Below are 16,058 nucleotides of genomic sequence, written 5' to 3'. Positions count from 1 at the left end.
GAATAATTTTAAATTTTCTAAGAGAAGTCACCCTGTAACACTGATCTCATTGGAAACAGAAAAGAGAAAAAAAACCTGAGAGCTGCTGAGAATTTGGGATGATGCAAAGAAAAACCAAAAAAAACACCCTTCAGATTTTGTGGGACTGCTGGTGGTGGTTTCCTGGGCTTGATGCATCATGTCACTGCTACAAGGTTTTTGTGTGTCCACTCTCCCATTCCCCACCTTGCCCAAGAGCCATTTCCCAATCTGCTCAAGATCTATTGCACCTCTAATTTGCTAAGAAAAGTAATTCTTGGGCTATAGATCATATCCTGGCACTCATGACACTTTTTGTGAGAATCCAGGAAAGTTTTTCCTTGGTCCTAAGCACGTTGACAACAATAACTGGTTGGTCCATGAGAGGCCATGAACTCAGAGGAGATGCTTAAAAGTGGCTTTGGGACTGAGACAGCCAGGGCTGGGTAAGAAATGTTGGTCTGTAAATCCAATGTTTCCTGTCTGTCTTACAGGTAAAGCAGAAAGAAAATGGAATAGCCTTAAAGTGTTTCCAGAGTGTGATCGAGTCCCTGGATTCCCTGGGCTGGGAGGAGAGGCAGTTTGCACTGGTGAAAGGACTTCTGGCAGGGAATGTCTTTGACTGGGGAGCAAAGGCAGTCTCAGAGTAGGTGTTACATCCTTAAACAGCACCATTTAAGCTACAGAATGTCCAGTTGTGGGGTTTTTTTCCTAAAAAATAAAGTTCCTCAATCTCCCCATCAGCCTTTGTACAGCACTGTTGCAGCCTGCAGCTGGTTTAAGTCATTACATTTCATGGTGGTTTGGAGACCCAAAAATGTATTTTTTGCCCTTTACTGCCTCCAAACATCTCTGCATTGCTGAGCCTGTTTTCTTTTAGCATCAAAACTCTGATTTAATGTCCTGATGAGCCTTTTGTTTTTAAAATTATCACAAAATACATTTCCCAGTCCTGGGACCCAGAGACACCCCCAGTATAAGCAGTGCAGTAAAATTGCTGGGCCCCAGCTAAAGAAATGTTTGAATTCCACTGATGTGAGGTGGAGGTGTTCAACTGTGCCCTTTGTCTCTCTCCTGTCCCAGTGTTCTGGAGTCTGAGCCACAGTTTGGGTTTGAAGAAGCCAAGTCAAAGCTCCAAGGTAAGGGGAGATCCCTGCTCATGGTTGGATGTTAATGAGGGAATGGAGTGGGAATGTTTGTGGGGTTCTGGTACCCAGATGACAGAGAATCATTTAGGGTTGTTAGGGTTATCTGAATGCAGACCCAGAGTTTAGGTATTGCTCCAAAGGAGTTAAACCTGCAGACTCTCTCCTTAAACACAGAGATGGTCACTCACTGTTGTGTCCCTGCCAGGGAACAGTGTCCTGGGGGGTCCACACCCAGCTTTAGGGTGAAAATTCCACTTCAGGCCTCCTGTCATGGAGCCATTCCCATAACAGAGAGCTGGGGAACCCTGTCAGCCTGCACATTTAACATTGGAAACCTGAGCTCAAATGTTTCAATGCTTCAGTGAGTGCAGCATGAGCCTCCTGCTTGTACCATGTGCAGAATGACTGCTGATAAGAGGTAGTGGCTGCTGATAAGAAATTCTGACACTGCTCTGTCTGTGCCACAGAACGTCCCTGGTTGGAAGATTCCTACAGCCAGTGGCTGGAACGACTGAAGGTACGACCCTGGGTGGCCCTAAACCCACTAATTAACCACTTTAATCATCAAACCACCTTGGTAATTGTGGGGTTTGAATAGAACTCTGTTCAGACAGCCCAAAACAAATCCCAGTAATTCACCATAAAGAAAGGAGTAAAGGAATTAGTCTAAAATGTGGTTACTTCCCAAGCTGCTTCCCTGAATTCCCACTGGAGCCCAGCTGCTCCCAGAGCCTCCCCTCCTTATCAGGGCTCTTATTTCCATACACCCAGACCCCTGAATTTAAAAACCTGGGGCCAAATACAGTGTTTGAGTTGTTCCTCCCCCTGAGTAGCCAAGCTAAAACTGGCATTAATGTAGGAGCTTGCTGGAAGTAATGAACTTACCAATTAGCAAAGCTTTTTTTCTTTTTTTCCCATGTGATCTCTTTTACCATTTAATTAAGATTCATTAACAAGCTTTTGTGTCTTTGTGTAAATCTCTGTGTTGAAAATGACAGTGTAAAGGTTGGGGATGAGCAGACTATGGCAAATCATTACATGCTCCATCCTAAAACAATGCACCAGCTAATCTTGTGTAACAGGGGTAATTAGGGAACTACAGGCACTGTCCTGTCAGTTTTTATTAGGAATTAAGCATTTTTCAGTTCTTCTGCTGGTATGAACTGGAGTGAACTAAGTTTCATAACACCAGGTTGAGAACAAATGAAGAGGTTAATGGAGAATAGGCACTATCTTTTCATTTTAGGATGTCACTGTCCCCACAGTCCATGCTGCCCTTTCCTGGCAGAAGGGAATGCTGTTCAGCCAGCACCAGGCTGGCTTGAAACACCCTCCAAGGTAGGTCCAGCTGGCACCCAGCACGTTCAGGATCAAAGCCTGACTCTGGAGTTAGGCCTGGCTTGAGCTGGCAGGTGGAGGTTTTATTGCTGGAGTTTGAGAGCCCTGTCTCAAACACAGCGCAGGAACTTGAGGGGTGTTTTAAAACAGGAACTGTTTTAAACCCCTGTGCAAAGACACCATCAGGGAGCCCCATTCCTCCTGTTTGTCACTGGTGTGTGCTGGGAGTTTGCTGCAATCCAGACCCCGAGGCTCAGGTGTTTGAGGGTATAAAATGTGGGACTTTGGAGGAGTAGCTGTGAATAACAAACTTCCCTGAGGTGAGTGGTGCTCCATCCTGAATGCATTGGTTTTCTCTTGCAGGAGGGTCCCCCTCATAAATGTGCCTTAATTTTCGCAGATAACAGTGGGATAGACATAATTTTAGGAGTCTTTCCTTTTGTCCGAGAGCTCCTTTCTAGAGGGACAGAGGTGAGTGCTTTTCCTTGCCAATTCCTGTGGAGTTTTGCTAACTGCTGGAAGGTGTCACTGCCCACCAGCAGGACACTCCTCTGCCAAACTAGGAATAATCCAAGCACCTGGAATGCCACAGCCTGACTGTGTGACCTCTCCTGGCACCTTTCCCCCAGGTGATTTTGGCCTGTAACTCTGGCCCTGCCCTCAACGACGTCACCTACAGCGAGTCCCTGATCGTGACCGAGCGCATCGCGGCCATGGACCCCGTGATCCAGTAAGCACCTCCTCTGTCACAGCTCCCTGGGGACAGCAGATCCTGCCTTTGCATTTCACTGTTCATCTGTAACTGCAGCCTCAGCCCAAGGCACAGCGTTTGCTTTCGTTAAAGTGAAAAATGTAGAAATTGGGTCTTTCTGGTACACCCATAGTTATATTTCTTGTATCTTCCCTGACAAGCACTCCAGCTGCTCTGCCAGGAATTCTCTATGTTAATAGAGGCAAACCCAAGGAAGTCACACACAGAGTGTCCCCAGGAGAGGATGCTCAAGGAAACATTGTGTTTCCTGGTGAAGCCCCTGCAGCAAAGGAAGCCTTTGTAAAAGAGGGTTTGATATTCCTGCTTCTCTGCCTTATTCCCAGATGTGCAAGGCCCTGCTGAAGCAGCTGTTTAATATTTTTGTCTTTCTAAACAGCTCTGCACTGAGGGATGAGAAGCTGCTGTTGGTTCAGACGGGCTCCAGTTCTCCGTGCCTGGATCTGAGGTACATGGGCAAAGTGCCACTGTGTGGTTTGCAGGATGGTCAGAGGTTTGGCTGTGGAGCATCCCAGGCACCCTTCCCACTGGGAATCGCTTCTGCACACCCATCAGTAGGTGCTTAGTGTGGATTTGCAGAGCTGTGACACTGCTCAGGCCTTACAGCTGTTGGCCCTTGGTGAGGTGTCTGTTCAGCACACAGCTGAGTGAGGAGCTGTGGTTATGGCTGATGTCAGATACTGCAGGTGGCCAAAACCCCCTGGGATAGAAGCATAATTTCACCTCCTTTAACCTATTCTGATCAGTTCTTCTACTGGAGACAGAACTTACCTGTGTCAAAATCCCAACTTGGGTACATTTAAACACCATTTCAATCCATCCCCTTGGCTTTCATGTGCTGCTGTTTGTGGGCACGTGTAACTCCTTGCAGAATCCCACCTGGCAGCTTGGGGCAGCTCTGGGGTGCAGCTGCAGGTGTGGCTGTGGTGTGGCTGCAGGTGGAGCTGAGGGGTGGCCAAGGTGTGGCCATGGTGTGGCTGCAGGTGGAGCTAAGGTGTGGCTGTAGTGTGGCTATGGTGTGGCCGAGGGGTGGCCATGGTGTGGCTGCAGGTGGAGCTAAGGTGTGGCTGTAGTGTGGCTATGGTGTGGCCAAGGGGTGGCCATGGTGTGGCCGCAGTGTAGCCATGGTGTGGCTGCAGGTGGAGCTGAGGTGTGGCTGCAGATGTGGCCGAGGTGTGGCTGCAGTGGGGCTGAAGATGGAGCTAAGGTGTGGCTGCAGTGGGGCTGAAGATGGAGCTAAGGTGTGGCCGCAGTGCGGCCGAGGTGTGGCCGCAGTGCAGCCGCCCTGACCGCGCTGTGTTGCAGCCGCCTGGACCAGGGCCTGGCCGTGCTGGTGCGGGAGCGGCAGACGGACCTGGTGGTCATCGAGGGCATGGGCAGGGCCATCCACACCAACTACTACGCCGTGCTCAGGTGTGAGAGCCTCAAGCTGGCCGTCATCAAGAACTCGTGGCTCGCCGACCGCCTCGGGGGCAAAATCTTCAGCGTCATCTTCAAGTACGAAGTGCCCTGTAAATGATGGAGCTGGCACAGCTGATGGACTTGCACTAGTTTTACTTTAACTGTAAAGAATGTATTTTTATTACAACAGGGACAAGAGTTCACAGGAAATTCCGTATTTATATTGTGCTTTTGTGACTTTAAAAGCGACAATATGATTCACTCTATAGTCTACACACTCAAATATATATATGTATATCACTCATTGTTTATTTTGGTAAGTGTTTATTTTAATGCTGCAGTATTTGTGATGAAAAGACTTTATTTTTTTGTTCTGTGAGACATTCATATAGAAATATATTTAAATGTCAATGAAACCTTTTTTTATACATCTCTGCCTACTCTGCCAGCAGTGACACAGCACCTACCAAATAGTTTTTAAGTGCTAAGTGAACCTGATGTTGCATTTTCTGACGTTGCATTTTCAGCTTTTAGACTTACCTAAAGCTCTCCTGCTCTGTGCAGCTCAGTTGATGGAAGGGCTGATCCACCTTCTCACCCCACAATTTTGCTCAGGCTGTGACTGAGCCAGGGCTGTTGCAGTCTGAGTTAGGGACCAGCTCTGGTTTCCCAAAACCTGGAATTCCTAACCCCTTGTTGGTTCCATTAGCAGGAGGGATGAGGGAGGGAGTCCTGCAGCTGCCCTGAATTCCTTCACAGCAGCTGGAAGCTGAGTCTCACTAAGCTCCCCTCCCAGGGGATGTGCAGTGCTGGATTCAGGATCACCCACAAGTTCCCAGCCTGAGCCCCCTTGGTTCCTGTTCCTTTCAGTTCTCCCTGCTGGGACTGACAAGGATTGGTGGCTTTGTTCCTGCAGTGCAATTACAGCCATTCCCAAGGAACCCAATTTGTTTTTCCCTCCTTCAGCTGTGCAGTTCACAAATGGAGTGATTTCACCACCAATTTGCCCTAACACTTAAATGCCTCAGTCATCCCAGCTCTGAAGGGAAAACAGCTTAATGAGGAAGATGTTTAACATGCAGCTGAGAAAACTGTTCCCCTGAACTTCAGCATTGTTTGAGAGCAGGAGAGTGATGCAAAACACCCTCACATCTCCCCTTGCAGGGGAGCTGGGGCTGTGCTGTGTTTGACTCATCCCTGCACTCCTTCCCTGCTCTGGTACTGATAGATTTCCACTGTCAATCCTCATTTCTTGGGCAACGAGAACAAAACATTCTCTGTCACCCACCAGAGGCCCTTATCCTGTGATGGGAAGGGACAAAGGACAAGCCCTGCCTGCCATTTCTTAGCTCAGGTGCTTCCTTGGTGGCAGGGGCTCCCTTTCTGGGCTTTGGGGTGCAGCCTGTTTGGGGTTACACAGCAGCACTGTCACTTCTGATCCAGGAATTACCTTCCCAGGGACCAGCCCCTCCTGCTCAGGGTGAGGCTATTCATAGCTGCAAGGCTTAAGCTGCTGTTGCTGATTACAAGAGACAGACAAGAGCTTTGATGTTCCACGACTGTTCCTCACACAGGAATTAGTAGCAGAGGCTTCACATTAACCTGTCCCCAGTCACTTCCTCCTACAGGCCTTGATGGACTTACAGGGTGAACTTCAAACCTAACCATGGATCCACCATCCTGGCCAGCTCTGCTCCAGTTTGTCCATTTGTCACAGTTCCACTCTAGCCCTTAGCAGTTTAAATTCTTCCAAGCCACTTAATTTCCTTGTGTCTGCAGCTCCACCACCACTCCAGAAGTGCTGTGTGTGTGTGTAATTAGCAAACTAACACTCTAGACTAGCAGAAAAACATCTTCCTACGCTGATACAGCTCCTAGGACGTGGCACAACCCTAACACAGCAAAAGCTCCTCAAGCATTTGCCTTCCCTGACGTCTCCTGGCTTTGTCTGGCGGCTCCTTTTATGCGTAGACGAGTGCAGATTTCTTCTGTGAAAACAGAGCAGCAAGATTTCTGAAAGAGAAGGGGGGAGACAAAGCTGTGGGTGGGTTGTTCTGTGGATCCATCTTTTCCATGTGCACATTGGGAGGGCTGGAGAGCAGGAGCACCAAGGGTTTACGCTGGGACACTGATGCAGTTTCACTCTGTGTGTGTTTGCCTTGTGTTATGACTAAAGAACAGCCACCACTGGGAGTAAACTCATTAAGGATCATTTACTGTCCTCTCTAACACCCAGGGCAGTGGAATGCAATTTGGCTGCCTTGGGAGTTCAGGGAATGTTACTTAATTTTTTTTTTTTTTTGGGTGGGGGGGAAAGGGGTGCAGGGGGTTTATTTTATTCCTATCTATTATATTTATGCCGTTCAGGCTACAAACCCATCCCACAGCCCAAGCTGTGAAATTTTGGCACTTTAAGGAGTAACTGCATAGCCTCCCCTCACCCCCTCACAGCTTTCCTTAGAAAACCAAGAGCAGGGTGGAAATGCTGGTGCATGAGGGACACAGGGGACAGGACAAGATGCAGGGCCCACTTCGGTGAAAGGAGGGACACAGGGGACAGGACAGGATTAAATGCAGGAGCCAGGGCCCACCTTGGAGAGAGACATAGGAAAGCAGGACAAGGTGCAGGGCCCACCTTGGTGGAAGGGGGGACATGGAGAGGCAGGATGGGGCTCAGAGCAGGAGCCAGGGCCCACCTTGGTGGAAGGAGGGACACAGGACAAGGTGCAGGGCCCACCTTGGTGGAAGGGGGGACACAGGGGAGGCAGGACAAGGTGAGGGGTCACCTTGGAGGGAGGAGGGACACAGGGATGCAGGATGGGGCTCAGAGCAGGAGTCAGGCCCACCATGGTAGAAGGAGGGACACGGGGATACAGGACAAGGTGCAGGGCCCACCTTGGTGGAAGGAAGGACATAGGGGGCAGGACAGGACCTGGAGCAGGAGCCAGGGTCCACCTGGGTGGAAGCAGGGTCACAGGAGGCGGGATGGGGCTCAGAGCAGGAGCCAAGGCATATGTTGTTGGAAGGAGGGACACGGGGCAGGACAGGAGCAGGAGCCAGGGCCCACCTTGGGGGAAGAAGGGACACAGGATGGGGCTTGGATCAGGAACCAGGGCCCACCTTGGGGGAAGAAGGGACACAGGGGGCAGGACAGGAGCAGGAACCAGGGCCCACCTTGGTGGAAGAAGGGACACAGGATGGGGCTTGGATCAGGGGCTTGGATCAGGAGCCAGGGCCCACCTTGGGGGAAGAAGGGACACAGGGGGCAGGACAGGAGCAGGAGCAGGAGCCAGGGCCCACCTTGGAGGAAGAAGGGACACTGGGGGCAGGACAGGAGCAGGAGCAGGAGCCAGGGCCCACCTTGGCGTGCGCGGCCGCGCGGCGGCTGCTGCTGGAGAGCTCGGCCAGGGCGGCGAGGATGCCGAGGGCCAGGCCGATGCCCAGGGTGAGGAAGAGCCCCCCCAGCGCCGGCGGCTCCAGCGGCCCCCAGCGCTCCCGGCTCTGGCGCAGGCAGCTGCTCTCCCACCACTTGTTCCTCAGGTAGTCCAGGTCGCCCGACTCGCGCAGCTTGAGCACGGCGATGGACAGAGGCTTGGTCCAGGGGGATGCTGGGCAGCGGGAGAGGAGAGAGGGGAGGATGGGAGAGCTCCCAGCCATGGTTTAGTTAGATGTTGTTAAAGGGGTCAGAGGTGTCACCGAACACAGCCCCGCCTGCCAAAGGCTTTTCCTGGCTAACATTGATCCTGCCCTGGCCACAGAGGGTGGTTACACCTGGAGGATAAGGGCAGAGTGAAGGTGCTTTGGGAAGAACACGAGCAGACTGTCCCCTGCTCACTGCATTAGGGGACCCGCATTCCTGGGGCCAAGGCCACCAGAGATGGAATATTTGCGCACTAGAGTCCAAAGTGAGAGCCAGTGTTAATTCCCCACAGAGCAGTGACCCCGCCACGCAGCGTTTTCACTCTGCTCGCCCTGACAGCAGTGGTGGCTCCGGCCCGTTGCTGTCCCAGGGAGGAGGGGGGCAGCAGAGGGGACAGGGACTCACCCTGGGTGGTGGCGATGCCGAAGCCACGGGCCCCGATCACCTCGGGGGCCCTGATGAGGTTGCAGTGGCGGGCGGCCGCCAGGTCCTGCGAGATGGACTCGCCGATGAAGGCGTAGTTGGAGTCCATCACGCGCTGCACGGCCTCCTGGTAGGTCTTGACCAGCACGTGCTCCCTCCTCTTCTCCATGTACTCATAGATCATCTGGTGGATGGGGTTCTTGGAGTTCTGCAGCCCAGAAATCCAAGTGTCAAACTCAAATGTCAAACCCAAGTGTGAAAAAATCCAAGTGTCAAACTCAAGGGTTTGACAACCACCAAAAAAATTAAAATCTGCCTGTATGTTCAAGGGTTGTAAAACAGTTTGGAGAAGAAGAGCACTTAAACCATGTGTGAAGCCCTGCAAGCACAGATTGTCCCCAACACTGGGGACAAGCATCACACAGGGGTACAAGTGTCACCTGCTGCCCGAGGTACACAAGGACAGCCCCTGCAGAGTACAGAGATTTTAAAAGGAGAATTCAAAACAAAATAAGAATTCTGTGCCTGCTTTCCTGTGAGAAGAGGTGGAGGAAGGGCTGAACAGAACAATAATTGTATATTTGAAGTATTCCAGGAAAACTGAGGGAGTCAACAGTGACGAGGGTGCTGTAGGGGTTGTAAGGCCTGAGCTGTGAGACTCAGCCCCAGCTCAGCAGTCCTGCAGCCCTGGGTGTGGGCACAAGGAGATTCTCTGCACCTTGAAGTAGTAGAAAGTCGAGGAGCCCTCCAGTGTCCCAAACTCCAGGTTCCTTTGCTTGACCAGGTCCTCGAAGGTCTGGATGGGGAGCTGCTCGCTGCCGGAGCTCAGCAGGGCCGTGAAGTTGGCGATGTAGGCGGCCAGCAGGGCCAGGGTGAAGAGCCACCAGACCACAGCAATGACCCTCACCGAGAGTGCCTGGGGCCGGGGGGTGGCACCTGCACCACAGGGAGCCAATAAATCACCATAAATCACACCGCAGGGGACGTGGGGCCAGAGACACACCAAGAACTGCAGATGCAGCAGACTGAGTTACAGACTTCGCTTTAAATAAAGGCAAAGTGCAGACCCTGCCCTGCAGCTGCACAGAGCCTGAGCCTGGAGGGCCCCTCTGTGCTGCTCTGGGCAGCAGCAGTGGCACAAAAAAAAAAATCCTCCGTACAAAGCAGCCCTACCTGCTCAGCTGGGCATTGCCCCAAGCCGTGATTGCCCAGAGCAGAAAATGTTCCCCAGCCAGAGTCAATCACCTGCACAAGCCCAGCAGGTCTGTACTCACACCTTCCCAAACTGGTTTAGTGCTCCAAGTGTCCCTGCTAAGACAGCTTTTCACCCCAGTGTCACAGAAGGAGGTGGGTGCACCATCATCTTGAAAACCCTGCTGCTCCCAGAGCTGCCCTGGTGCATCCTCCCAGCTCACCTTGCAGGGCCAGTGCTCCTGCCCCAAACCAGAGGCTGTTCAGGAAGGTGAAGTGGTTCTCTTCACTCTTTGGCTCGTTCCATTCACAGGGGCTCAGTCTGTGGGAAAATGACAGGATAAAACCAGACATTCAGAGGGGAAAAAATAAAAATAATCCCCATCAAGAGATCTGGTATTCTTCATGGGAAGGTCCCACTCGTAATGCTGGCTTAATCTGACAGGGTTTAAGCTTTCTTAGCCATTGTACTAGAGCTGTGCAGGAGGTTCCTCAGAGCAAAAAGCTCTGGGACTTCCTAATTTTTTCATAGGTGAGAAAGGCACTGACTTGAACACAATCTGTGAAACAAATGCATTTGTACCTGGCGACAAGGAAGAGGCAGAAGCACGTGAGCAGGTAAGCAAATAGAAGAGCTGTCCAGGTCTCCTTGCTGAAAGGAGACAGGAAGTGGAAGAAGGACATGTCCTGGGAGGCCGTGTCCTTGCGGAGCAGGATCCCAATCCCAGTCTGCAGGAAGGGTGTGGTGAAGGACACCACCTCCTCCCTGGCTGAAGTGACAGTCAGCGGAGCCACTGCAATGTCAGCTTCCTGCCAAGGAGATAAAAACCAGTCAGCCACCAGCCCAGGGAACATTTCTATCCCTCAAATATTTCTGTCCCTCAAGCAGGTGCTTCCCTGGCTGAGTGGGTGGGTGCTCCGTTATTACAGAGCTCCATTATTAAACTTAGAATTTCCTAATATTTTACTAGATATGCTTTTTTTGTAACTTAGAGAGTTATTTTAGACAAGCATTAATACACAAACCATTATTCTGTTTGTCCTTACTTTTCTACTTCTTATAAAATTTTTCCACTGACAAATCTTACAGATTAGAGCTTAGTTCTACTGGCTCTAAAACCTGCCTTTTGCAGCTTTCCCAAAACCCCCTAATTTTAGAGATTCCCACAGAAATGGCATCACATCTCCAGGTCAACAGCCTTGGGACGTGAGCCCCAAGGAGCAGGACAGGTTTCCCATGGGAATCACGGGAATGGAATTCCACCCATGGAATCATTCACAGCGAGGTGCTGGTTGGTATCTGGTTTCCTTCTGCAGCAGGAGCTAGGCTGGGTTTACTCCAGAAGAAAAGGCTGCTCCTGTCTGACTCCGGCTGAGAGCTGGGCACAGACTGAGCTCAGAGGGGCAAAGAGCTTGAAGTGAAGTGCTCCCCACAGGTGACAGAACATCAACCATGGGGAGTGCACCCGATGGGGTGAAATGTGCATGAAGAGCCTGGGCATTGCCATTCTGACTGAGATGAGTCTCAGGTGACAGAACATCAGCCACAGGGAGTGCACCTGATGGGCTGAAATGCATATAAAGTGCCTGGGCATTGCTTATCTGACTGAAAAGGGTCCCACCCAGGGGTTAAACTCAGGGTAGGTTTTGCCAAGGTGTCTGCACAGTCTCACAGGCTGCAGAGAAACACTGAGACAGACAAGAGGGAGTGCCTGGCTGTAGCAGGGCTTTCCTGCTGTGGCTGTGTCTCCTTGTATTTCCATCCCTGCAGGCCAAACCCAACTCCCAGTCTTGCTGCTCATCCCTCCTCCTCTCCAGGTGTAGCAGCCTGAATTGCTGCTGGCAGAGTCCAGGGTAAGGAAGCAAAAAGGAGCTTTGCACGACATCCACAGACATCCACGTCCCTGTTCGTGCGCCACTCGCCGCAGCCTGAATTGCTGCCAGCACGGTCCAGGGAAAGGGAGCAAAAACGACCTCTGCACCATCCAGGCAGCACAACTCCGAGTTCCTCCATCCCTAAGGAATCCCAGCAGCTGCTCCTGCCCCTGCACGGTGGGTGGGGAGCAGCCTGGGCCTTACCCTCCTGAGGATCTCTCCGATCATGCCGCTCCAGTTGCCGCCGGCCGCCACGGCGCCGTACTGGCCGTCGCCCACCACCCTGACGCGGTACTGGAAGCGCAGCATCCCCGCCAGGGCTGCCAGCAGCTCCATGCAGTACCCCTCCAGCTCTGCTCCCCTCACCATCACGTAGGGATCCTCCTGGGAGGGACGGACACACACCCAGATCAGCCCAGGGGGGATAAACCCGGCCGTGGCAAACCCGCCCCGTTATTCCTCTCCACTTTTGTTTTTCTCCTTTTTTTTTCCTGTTTTTTCTTTCTTTTATTATTATTTATATTAATATTTATTATTATTATTATTATTACTATTACTATTATTATTGTTATTATTACTGATATCAACATTTTCCAGGATTTTTTCCCCCAAAAAATTCCCAAATTTCTGAAGTTTCCCGGAATTCCAGCAGGGCTGGGGAAGGATTTTTTTTTTATTTGGGGATTTTTGGGATGCGAAATCCATGGAAATTCCCAGGGCTGCCTCAAACCAGGGTGTTCTCATCACAGAGAGAATCCCCCCCAAATTCCAGAATTCCCAAAAATTCCTGACCCCCTGCTTTAGTGCAATTGGGCTCCTGCTGAAGTTTTGGGGGGGAAAAGAGGAATTATCCCTGCAAAAAAGTTGGGAATTTTAGGGAGACAAAATCCTGGAAAATGTTGCTATCAGTAAAATTCCTTGTTTCCAGACTGGGAAGATATTCCCTGGAGACGTGAACCACCCCCAGGGCAGCTGCATCCTGCAGGTCACAGGCAGCACAGGAATATGTGAAAATCTCTTCTCAGCCTAAAAGCCAAATATTTTCATTCTGGCCCAGCAAAGCCTCAGGTGAGGCACACGACAGGATCAGAAAATTCACTGCTGCAGCTTCTCCTGCTTGTCTGAAGCACCTGGTGATGCATTTGGGGGATTTTATCCCTGGGTTTGTCCCTGTGTGACCTTTACAAACAACACTCAGGGGACTGAGCCCCTCAGGTACAGCCCAGCAGAGAGACCTGGCTGCCCCCCCAGAGCGCTGACACAGCCCTGAGCCCCCAGTGACACCCCCTGAATCCTCCCTGTGCCCACTGCAGGCACCTGGCACCTCCACAGCCCTGAGCCAGCCCCCAAAACCCTGCCAGGAGCAGGGACATCCCTGTCAAAGCCAGCCCAAAACCCCCCCTGCACATCAATAAAATAAATGAAATAAACGCAAGGCGCAGCTCCAGCTGCTCCCTGCCACTGGCACGGCCTTACCAGGATGGTTGTGACAGTCAGGGTTGGAAGTCCCTCTCCTGCTCCCCGGGGATCTGTGCCCTGCCAAGCAGAAATTGAGGAACTCCTGGATTTCAAAGTGCCAGCATGGCCCCACCAGGCTGGGCCCTACTTTGGGGTGACCTAGGAGGTTTAGGGGGTTAAACCGGCCCTAAACCTGCTAATAATAATGAATAAATCACAGCGTTTCACTTCATTGCCTGGTGCAAACAAAAATCACTGCAAATGCTGCTGCACATCTTCAGATGGAGTGTACAGCCTCCCCAAGGGACCAATTCCTGCTGCAGACAAAAGAATTAGCAGCCAATTAAGGTCTCATTAGAGAGCAATTCCAGGAGACACAGAACAGTTGGAAACCTGAGAGGAGGAGGAGGAGAGGAAAACTGGATTCATTTCTGGAAGTTAAAGATAAATCTTCCAATTTTACAGTCACCCACTCGAGAGGATTCCTCATCAAAGCCACTTCAGGAAAATTGTAGCTTTTTCTAGTGAAGTGTCAGATTCCGTGAGGTTTGTTGGTCTTAAATGTATCTGCTTATTGGAAAATTGCAGGGTGATTTTTTTCTAGACAGAGAGAGGATGTGTGTGTGAATATATAAATATATGTATGCAGTACAAAATGTGCAAAAGAAACCTCTGTCCTTCCAGGAGCCAAAGGATCTTGGTTTAATTCTTTCTGTGCAGTGGAAGGGTTTGAGGGATGAGCTTTGAGTGGAAAGCTGTGATTACAAGTTCCCCAACTCTAACAGCCATGAAGAGAGGGCTACTGGCAGGTTCTTCCCTGGGGCACAACTGAATTTTGAGCTCTGGACAAAAAATGCAGTCAAAAAAAACCCCACAAAAACAAACAAAGGAAAACAGCTACAGAGACACGGCCAGCCATGAACAGTGTACTTAAAATAATAACTCTTTAAAGACAAAAATCTTTTACATTCTGATCACTATTTCTGAATTAAATATGTAAGATCATCTGCCCCACGCCTTCGTTAGTGGCTCTGCACTAATGAACTCAGACATACCTTACCCACAGCATCATCATTCCTCCCAGCTCCTGGAAAAACACAACAAAATCAGATTTGTGTGGGGCTTGTGTTCACAGCTCCTCATTTCACAGTGCACTGAGATAGTCAGAACATCACCCCCAACTCCCAAATTCCCCTTGTTTCCTCCCCCGGGACACAAAAGGAGGCAGAAACAGCAGAGAGGGGCTGCAGGAGGTTCTAATGTCACTTAATGATGTCACCTGATGTCCCTCACCCTCTGAGGGACCCCTGCACAGCCAGTCCATCCCTGAGGAGGGGCAGCACCAGCTCTTCTTCCTCACACAGCCCAGACCTTCCCCCTCTCCTGCCAAGCCCCATCCTCCCCTGAGGAGAAGCCAAAATTTCCTCACCACCCACTTCCCAGACACTGTTTTTTCTTACCCTTCCTTTCCCCTACTGCTGGCAGGCTCTGCAGCTGAGATGCAGAATTAAAACCACAATTTTGTCAATATATTGCTTATTAATTGCTTGGGATGATTTTTCTAGGATCTGCTGAGCATTGCTCTTTGGACTCAGGGAATTCACAGCACAAAAGCCAAAAATCCCTCAAGATAAACCAAAAAATGCAGGATGTTTTCACTCTTTCAAGCAAAAGCTGTGAGTTTTTCTCTAAATATAACAGCATATTCATTCATTATGTATTTATTTTTCCTTCTTTGGTGTTGCATTTTCTGGCCTTGTGCTGAACTCCACATTATTGTAAAACAAAACCTGTTTTTCCCCTCTCCACTACACTTCTCCATGGGGGCTGGAAATCTCCACAAAGGAGTTCTCTTGTCTCCCTTTAGAAACCCTTTAAAGCCAGCAGCAGCTTTTGGAGGCCCCGTGGGGTTCCTTGGAAGGCAGCAGAGCCTTCTGAGGGCTCCCAGCTCAAAGCCCCTTTGTGAGCCCTCCTGAAAGGCCCAGGGCTGATGGGGCTGCAGCACCAACCCCAGGTCATGGCAGGGACACTGCCCAGCACCAAGGCTTCTGCTGGGAATCCTCCTGGAAATCCTGGGAATCCTCCTGGGAATCCTCCTGGGAGGCTGCAGCAGCACAGGACAAAGGGAAGGGCTCATCCCTCCCTTCCCCGTAGGTTGGTGGTTGCAGGAAGAGACTGTGGCTGTAAAAAAATCAGCTTTTTCTTTGCTCCTGCTACCCTGAGCTTGCCCAGCCTTCCAAAGGGAGGCTCCTGGGAAAGAGGCTCCTGGCACTGGTCAGGACTGGCCACCTCCCCTCAGTTTTCTCCCCCATCCTCAGCACACCTTGCTGCAGCTCAAGGGACCATAAACTCACAGAAGTGCAGCTTTAGCCACAGTAACCACACCTAAACCCACCCTTTTTCTTGGCTTTTTTCATCTTCCCCCATCTCTGTCATCTGGTTTTCAACTGTAGCAGCAAAGGCACTTGGGGACATCAAAGGCACTTGGGGACATCAAAGGCACTTGGTGGCAGCACTCACAAAGTCCCAGCCACCAGGTGAGCCCTGGGGAATCTCTTAATAACCCATTTGAAAGCAAATTCTGAGATTAGGACAAAATCCTTCAAGGACTGGCAGGTAAAAACTGAAGGAATGAATGATCTGAAGAAGAATAAAACCAGGTTTGTGTGCAGCCAAAGCTTCTGGATCCTTTTCCTCACCTGCCTGGCTTGATTCCCTCAGGAGCAGCAGGGCTGTAAGCACACAGATTGTGAAGTGAAGTGATTTATCCATTGGAGCAGAAACTCCTGCTGCTCTA

At 50.8% G+C, this 16,058-nt stretch overlaps 2 protein-coding genes across 3 annotated transcripts in view; one reads left to right on the top strand and one right to left on the bottom strand.

Annotated features, from left to right (window-relative positions):
- PANK4 (pantothenate kinase 4 (inactive)) overlaps positions 1 to 4,974 on the top strand; it is an 18,967-nt gene extending 13,993 nt beyond the window's left edge. For both annotated transcript variants that reach the window (XM_041463636.1, XM_041463637.1), the window contains 7 exons: positions 513 to 664; positions 1,102 to 1,157; positions 1,634 to 1,683; positions 2,868 to 2,975; positions 3,134 to 3,234; positions 3,653 to 3,721; positions 4,579 to 4,974. In XM_041463636.1, the coding sequence (XP_041319570.1) occupies positions 513 to 664; positions 1,102 to 1,157; positions 1,634 to 1,683; positions 2,868 to 2,975; positions 3,134 to 3,234; positions 3,653 to 3,721; positions 4,579 to 4,792 (750 nt within the window). In that variant the 3' untranslated portion in view covers positions 4,793 to 4,974. The remainder of the gene's footprint in view (positions 1 to 512; positions 665 to 1,101; positions 1,158 to 1,633; positions 1,684 to 2,867; positions 2,976 to 3,133; positions 3,235 to 3,652; positions 3,722 to 4,578) is intronic.
- LOC121351481 (probable glutamate receptor) lies at positions 4,811 to 16,058 on the bottom strand. The gene is made up of 10 exons (XM_041463638.1): positions 15,961 to 16,058; positions 14,317 to 14,348; positions 13,280 to 13,339; positions 12,008 to 12,187; positions 10,512 to 10,738; positions 10,153 to 10,250; positions 9,456 to 9,673; positions 8,720 to 8,945; positions 8,035 to 8,282; positions 4,811 to 6,687 (listed from the first exon to the last, which is right to left on the bottom strand). Exons 1-10 carry the CDS (start codon positions 16,031 to 16,033, stop codon positions 6,586 to 6,588), a joined length of 1,464 nt encoding a protein of 487 aa, XP_041319572.1. The 5' UTR covers positions 16,034 to 16,058; the 3' UTR covers positions 4,811 to 6,585.

The sequence above is a fragment of the Pyrgilauda ruficollis genome, unplaced genomic scaffold (assembly GCF_017590135.1).
Source record: "Pyrgilauda ruficollis isolate IOZ18807 unplaced genomic scaffold, ASM1759013v1 scaffold169, whole genome shotgun sequence".
NCBI classification, from domain to species: domain Eukaryota; kingdom Metazoa; phylum Chordata; class Aves; order Passeriformes; family Passeridae; genus Pyrgilauda; species Pyrgilauda ruficollis.
The sequence above is the reverse complement of the archived record's forward strand: the minus strand, read 5'-3'. Positions and strand labels throughout refer to the sequence as shown.

What these genes read in the sequence shown, in the direction of transcription:
- LOC121351481 (XM_041463638.1), bottom strand. Translation starts at nt 16,033, where the DNA reads ATGGATAAATCACTTCACTTCACAATCTGTGTGCTTACAGCCCTGCTG. An exon ending in CGACTTTCTACTACTTCAAG is followed by an intron (nt 8,946 to 9,455) that starts GTGCAGAGAATC and finishes TCTGGGCTGCAG; the next exon opens with AACTCCAAGAACCCCATCCA. An exon ending in CGGCATCGCCACCACCCAGG is followed by an intron (nt 8,283 to 8,719) that starts GTGAGTCCCTGT and finishes CCCGCTGCCCAG; the next exon opens with CATCCCCCTGGACCAAGCCT.